General features: G+C 38.7%; 1 protein-coding gene across 1 annotated transcript in view; it reads right to left on the minus strand.

Annotated features, from left to right (window-relative positions):
• Positions 1-582: 582 nt before the first annotated feature.
• The window catches only part of LOC125030935 (glucose-6-phosphate 1-epimerase-like), a 28,551-nt gene continuing 21,633 nt past the window's right edge, over positions 583-7,500 (minus strand). Inside the window, exons 4-8 of the mRNA XM_047621318.1 lie at positions 6,664-6,722; positions 6,376-6,532; positions 4,601-4,778; positions 4,224-4,380; positions 583-4,067 (exon numbers count right to left, since the gene is read on the minus strand). Of these exons, the coding sequence (XP_047477274.1) occupies positions 3,907-4,067; positions 4,224-4,380; positions 4,601-4,778; positions 6,376-6,532; positions 6,664-6,722 (712 nt within the window). The 3' untranslated portion in view covers positions 583-3,906. The remainder of the gene's footprint in view (positions 4,068-4,223; positions 4,381-4,600; positions 4,779-6,375; positions 6,533-6,663; positions 6,723-7,500) is intronic.

Consider the following 7,500-nt stretch of genomic DNA (forward strand, 5'->3'; position numbering starts at 1 on the left):
CATGAATATTATCCCAACTTTCACAGAAAAAATGCATACCAGTAATGACTGATGATCTTTAACACACACCATCACCATACATTATAACAGCATACATTATCAGGAAATCTGAAATCCTCTTTCATCTATATATAAGACTTTGAATGATCTACAATGGCAAGTGAGCACAAAAAGCTGTATGCTCTAACAGTTTTTAATTGTTGTTTATTAGCTATATCTGCAGTGTCCCAAGGAAATTCTATGCATCACATGATGAAACTACTAATAAAGAAAGATCAGTTAAACATAAATGCTTTTTCAGAAGGGAATGCAAACCCAGTGATAACTGCAACCAAATCTTTAGCACATACAGGTATCCATCACTGAATTAGCAATGGCTACAGAATGTTTATAACTGACTTCATGCAAGAAATTATTATTCTACTTATTGTTTAGTTGTTATTCAAGAATACCATACATAAAAATGCATTGGAATTCTACTTTTGTAAAATTCCACACAATAATCTTCTCTTGGTTAAAGCACCTTCAAATAAATTAAGTCATTAAGATTTCAACAAAACTGTCAATGAAAATAAAAGAAACTAACATTCTGCACTTTTAACATATTTCACACTTAAAAAATATTTTTAAAAAATCCATTCTTTAAACAAAAAAAAATATTTGTAGTACAGGTCAATATTTGGTTCACATGTCATGGTAAAATGAGAGAGTTGTCAGAAATGAGCATTTGGATGTGATACTTCCCAAACAAAGGCACTGGTAGCCCTTTTCCCCTCTATATCTTCATCTATAACCTCAGCTTATTGAAACAGGTTTTGATTAATGTTTCCTAATAAAATAACTTTATGGTTGTTATTTATTTAATGAACATAATGTGCATGTGCTGTTTTCAAAATTTCTGCTGGTGAAAAGGTAAGATAAAATGTGAGGCTCTGTAAGGCTACCATGCACTTAGCTAAAATCTTATGTCTATATTATAAATCATGTGAAATCAACAATAAGAAAAAAATTACCAACAAAATGAAGAAAAAAAAAGGAAAAGATCCTGGCCCTCGACAACTCATCTCGATGTGCTATGCAACAAAAATTAAAACAAACAAAAATTACAAATTTCCTTACACTAGGCAATTCGGCTGGTGTTGGAAACAAAGCTCCCCCACCTAAACAGAAAGGGTGGGCCAGCATTGTCCATATACAAGCTTAGTTAAATCCTAATACTACACTACTTTTCATATATGTATTTCCTTTCATCTTGAGAGTCACCTGTATTAGTGAGGGGTCTTGTGTCTTGGTTTAAATCAACACTGGAAACATTCTAGAGTAAAAAACAAACATATGTGAATGTAACAACCATGTCTTTCACCAAATGTTGTATAACAAAAAATTAAGTCTGACATTATTAGTCTAATTAATAACAGTACAACAACCTCCATATAACAACCTATAAGAAGATACATGTATTACTCATCTTGAAAAATATTCACATTAATACATCAACGTAATAATGCTACGAGCTGCTCTTGACAGTAACATCACCTTCTTAACAACCACAACAATGGATTTTAACAGGAGAGGTAAAAGTACTATATTCTATGAGAAATGAAGGCAAAACAAAACAGCTTTAGCTTATGAAGGAAGGGGGGAGAAGTTATAGCTAGTGAAAGAGACAAGTAAAGAGTCATACCGGATAAGCAAACACTTGACATAAAAGAAACTTATTCACCTTGTTACTCTGTGTAAGGTCACTAAAGTGTCCTTGAAAATCTGAAAGAATAACAGAAGTCCACACTCATGTAATTTTAAACTGCAAATCTGTAAGTATGTAAATAAGGTGTCATGCATAAAAAGTACTAATTAATGACCCTTTTACGGAATGAAATGGAAGGAAAAAAGAAAAAAGAAAAAGTTTTCATTATCTAGCAAGTCACCTTTGTGAAAGACCACATATATAAACAAAGTACTCTAGACATAATTTTATTTGATATATGAGTGATTAACAAAAGATAAATACATTGTCAATTACATTTCACAAAGAATTTCATCAACTCAAAACTTTTGTTTACTTAATCAGTTCACAATAAAAGACATCTCTCAAAATGAATGAAATGAAGCAGGAATGCACAAGAATATTAATAATAATGCCAAAGGTCTGTGACCTCTCTCTCCTACTATTATTTACTCTCGATAAGATATTCTAGAGCTTTTCATTCTAACCAAATTCCAACTTAATCTTACGGACTGTACCCTTTCAACTGTTATCTGGCTTCAAGCAGTAATTACAAGAGCAGGAACATTCATGTCTACGAAAAGGGATTAAATATAAACATTCTTCCCTAAAGAACATTTTGGGCAGAGAACAATTGAGGAGTACAATGCTCAGAGAGTACACTCCCTTGCTGTGATAATTACTTGCAGGTTAAGTGGAAAGATGACTCATTACACTAAATAATTAAATTATATAAAATAAGGGCTCTTTTAATGACTTTTAAAATAAATAGATTAGTGAAACCTAAACAATTATTTTTAACCAAACTTAAAATTTTACTTATACCTGTTTGTAATATTTTAATGTGCATCCTTAGGTGGTCCTATTCTAGAGAGTATTGTGAAGATGCGTCATGATAATTTGACTAAAAAGCTATAATCTGCATGAATATGATGTCATGAAATCATAATCTGGGCCAGCCTAATGGTCACCAAATGTTCTTATATAAAAACTTCCTTTTCTTTTAAATGTCACACTAAAAATAGTTTTTTGGCAGAAGTCATCTGCAGAAACTAGAGTAGGAAAGCCACATGCTACCCAGGTCTGGGTATTTAACAATATTAGAAAGCTTAAAATGTCAACTACAAACCTCCTAAACGTCTTCTACTCCACAACAGTTAGCAACCCATTAGCACTCTTTTTTTTTATTATTATGCACCATCACAGAATTGCGCAAAAGCAAATCCATACTACAATACCATATCTAGATTAGTAGCGATTCCTCTACAACAAACATACAAAATACAAATATTATTAATAGTTAAATCACCCTGTCTTAATTCATGATTCTTCAGACTTTGGTTTTTTGCAACTGGGATACAAATATAATGAAAATAGTGACACAACCTTAATAAATGCTGTGGATAACCAGGTCACGTGTTACATTTTGGACGCAGTTTTATAACTTTTGTGCTTAACATCTTAACACTATAGGTGAGATCAAACACTTATATAATTACTTCACACCGTAAATTTTTTCTGCGATGTACTTACATATTCATAGGGATTGATACATTAGAGATCTTATTCTTAAAATTATTCTTCCTGGCTGATTGATGTAATGATGTGCATTATAAATATAAAGAATTTTTTTTTTTTAATTCCATTTCCTATGAAACTCATAGCACCATGAGATATTTCCATGTGGAGATTGTAAGTCAACAGCATATCCTGTTTTGACATCAAGACTTACAACTCATATACAAGACTTGTCATATGTGTCTAGTCAGTTACTTGATCTTCATTAAATTAAGAGCAATATTGTGCTTATCAGTCAAAATAAATGCAAACATAATATACACCATGTTTCTTCCTACTATATGACATGATTAAAGGAGAGGCCATGTAAAGCATTATTCACAAAGAAAAGGGAAAAGGCCTCTAAATAACATTAAACCTTCACAACCCTAATTCGTACTCTAAAAAAAAATGCAAACTTACTCCTGTCAAAGATACCATGCTGGCATTTTCGGTCAACTAGCTGTAATATCATGCATCACTTCTGTGCAGAACACAAAAGATCAGTGCTTGCTAGTAGCCACCTGCACCAACAGGTTCCTCATTACTCCCTTTAACTCTACATATACTTAGTATCTCCTTCCAAAAACTACTATCTTGCAAGCACCTTCCACTCTTGCAGTCTACATGACCTGCAAGATCTGACTGGCTTCAAACACCGTGCCAGGCGGAAGGATAACAGGTGCTGAGACATGACCTGCTTCCACACACACTAAGTTTGGGAACTCTTCTTCCCCAAAGTCTGGGATTTCTTTGGCCTTCTCCACCCAGGGATTCCACACCACTGAAGTAAAAAGTAAAAGTTAACAGAGTCTCTCATATGTCCACCATGCACATATTGATGAATAATGCACACTTATATATCTCATATAATTTGTACTTGTATGTGAATTTATTATCATTATTTTTTTTCACTACTCTTTCTGCTATTGCCACTTACCAGTATCAACCAAGTTGTACTTCTGTATTCTCATTTTTCGACCACTGACAACATTAGTAATGATGTGCTCTAGGGGAGTGTTCTGATATATACGATCTGTCCACTCATTAATAGTTACTACATCTCGGTGTTCTTGGTACAGAGCTCCCTCCCGTGTCTTGAAAAAAATATAGTAACAAATAAATATTCATAAATTCCTATCATGAACAGCAAAACCAGATATAAAATGCAGTAGATTCTATATAAATCTCATATATTAATAAAAAATTTAATATCTAAGTCCACAACAACAACAAAAAAAATCAAATGAAAGGAAAACAAAAATTGACTTTTCTGTTATTCATTCACTACATACATAGAATCTGCTAAACACATACCTTATCAATGTAGGTACATCCCCTCATGCCAGTTATCTGACAACGTCGTACATCAGGGACCTTGAAGTAGGTATGTAACAAAAGGGTGAAGGACAATGTCTCTGCTCCTGGATTGTACACTGAGATGTTGAAGTGGAGTTCCTTCTCACGTAGGATCAGCCGGTATGTTAGACTGAACCTGTTTGAACACAAGAAGTCAATTAAGAGCATGCTTCAAGACAGAGAGAGAGAGAGAGAGAGAGAGAGAGAGAGAGAGAGAGAGAGAGAGAGAGAGAGAGGGAGAGGGAGAGGGAGAGGGAGAGGGAGAGGGAGAGGGAGAGGGAGAGGGGGAGAGGGAGAGAGAGAGAGAGAGAGAGGGAGAGAGGGAGAGAGGGAGACGGAGAGGGTGAGGGTGAGGGTGAGGGTGAGGGTAGGGGTGAGGGTGAGGGAGGGTGAGGGTGAGGGTAGGGGTGAGGGTGAGGGTAGGGGTGAGGGTGAGGGTAGGGGTGAGGATGAGGGTAGGGGTGAGGGTGAGGGTAGGGGTGAGGGTGAGGGTAGGGGTGAGGGTGAGGGTAGGGGTGAGGGTGAGGGTAGGGGTGAGGGTGAGGGTAGGGGTGAGGGTGAGGGTAGGGGTGAGGGTAGGGGTGAGGGTGAGGGTAGGGGTGAGGGTGAGGGTAGGGGTGAGGGTGAGGGTAGGGGTGAGGGTAGGGGTGAGGGTGAGGGTAGGGGTGAGGGTGAGGGTAGGGGTGAGGGTAGGGGTGAGGGTGAGGGTGAGGGTAGGGGTGAGGGTGAGGGTGGGGGTAGGGGTGAGGGTAGGGGTAAGGGTGAGGGTTAGGGTAGGGGTGAGGGTGAGGGAGAGAGAGAGGGAGGGGGGAAGAGAGAGAGAGAGAGAGAGAGAGAGAGAGAGAGAGAGAGAGAGAGAGAGAGAGAGAGAGAGAGAGAGAGAGAGAGAGAGAGAGAGAGAGGGAGAGAGAGAGAGAGAGGGAGGGAGAGGGAGAGGGAGAGGGTGAGAGAGAGGGAGAGGGTGAGGGAGGGAGGAGAGAGAGAGAGAGAGAAAGAGGGAGTGGGGAAGAGAGAGTGGGGAAGAGGAAGAGAGAGTGGGGAAGAGAGAGTGGGGAAGAGAGAGTGGGGAAGAGAGAGAGAGAGAGAGAGAGAGAGAGAGAGAGAGAGAGAGAGAGAGAGAGAGAGAGAGAGAGAGAGAGAGAGAGTTAGAGAGAGAGAGAGTTAGAGAGAGAGAGAGAGGGAGGGAGGGAGGCAGGGAGGGAGGGAGAGAGGGAGAGAGGGAGAGAGGGAGAGAGGGAGAGAGGGAGGGAGAGAGGGAGAGAGGCAGGCAGGGAGGGAGGGAGGGAGGGAAGGAGGAGGGAGGGAAGGAGGGGGGAGGGGGAGGGAGGGAGGGCGGGAGGGAGGGAGGGAGAGAGGGAGAGAGGCAGGGAAGGAGGGAGGGAGGGAGAGAGGGAGAGAGGCAGGGAGGGAGGGAGGGAGGGAGGGAGGGAGGGAGGGAGGGAGGGGAGAGAGAGAGAGAGAGAGAGAGAGAGAGAGAGAGAGAGAGAGAGAGAGAGAGAGAGAGAGAGAAAGGGGAGTGGGAGTGGGAGGGAGGGAGGGGAAAGAGGAGAGGGCTAGAGGGAGATTAAAAAGAATAGAGTATTTGATATTGTGATTCAAACTCAGCTTGTTATTGCTACATATATCATTATAGAAAAAGAAAAGAAAAATGAAAAAGAAAAAGAAAAAAGAAAAAAGAAAAAAAAAAAAAAACTAAAAACTAAATCACCGTCATAAAAAAGACATAAACTTACGGATAATTCCACATGGAACGAGTAAACTCATTGTCAAGAAGCTGGAAAATTGCCTCCACATCGCCAGTGGGTAAACGTTCAGGAGGTTTTTTTAATTCCCAGCGAGAAATGCGGGCAAACCCATGCTGGGGGCCTGTGCTCCATGCTCCAAACTGGGCTGTGTGAACATGATCATCATGGTATTTGAGTACAAGTTTTTGAATATTCAATACTATTATTATCCTATGACATATTACTTGAAAACACATTGTCTTTCTTCTCTATGAAAGAAACTTTCTGTATACTTACGGAAAACAATTGGGATTCCTCCTCGGATGGCGCGTTTCCCATCAAATATTGCTTGCTTGCTGTAAATTAAGAAAAAGAATGCTTGAACGTATAACATTGACCAATATGTTTATGAATTATAAAAAGATAACCCTGATCACAACAACAGTATTATTAATAATATCACAATTTGTTATTAAATACCAATACAAAAATAATCACAATAAAATTAGGAAATTTAGTAACAATAACAAAAATAATAACAATACAAATCACAGTGTTGATGATGATGGTGATGATGATAATGATAACAAGAATAATAATGAGAAGAAGCACTAACACACATCAATAATAATAAATAATAATTACTGTAAAGCCCAGAGTATCTTTTGTGACCTTGAGTCCTTGGCAAAACTAGCTAATGCATATCGAATATGACCTTGTACTCCCTCCACCTTCACCTTTGGTGCTGACAAGAAAACATAAGAAAAAAATTTGAATTAAAACATAATGATAAATAGATAACTTCCTTCTATCTCTAAGCATATTAATCTAAACATAAAGTCCCAAAAATAAATAAATATAGCAAGAAACTTCCATCTACTTCCATCAGCAATTAATCAGACCACACACGATCAGAGAAACAAGAGAACAAGTACAAATTCAAAGCCTCATGAGTCTGACAGTTCTATGAATCTGCATTGAGATCCGGGCTAGCTGGTCTCCCACCCCCACTCTAAAAACCCGGCGCAGTCTGGCATCGTTGACAACGGCCGATCGGCTTCACTGCCTCAGAATGCAGCCCGGCCACTTTTTTGTACCATTTTTGTGGGTCATTTCAGCCGGAACATGAGAGTA

The sequence above is a fragment of the Penaeus chinensis genome, chromosome 12 (genome assembly GCF_019202785.1).
Source record: "Penaeus chinensis breed Huanghai No. 1 chromosome 12, ASM1920278v2, whole genome shotgun sequence".
Lineage (NCBI taxonomy): Eukaryota > Metazoa > Arthropoda > Malacostraca > Decapoda > Penaeidae > Penaeus > Penaeus chinensis.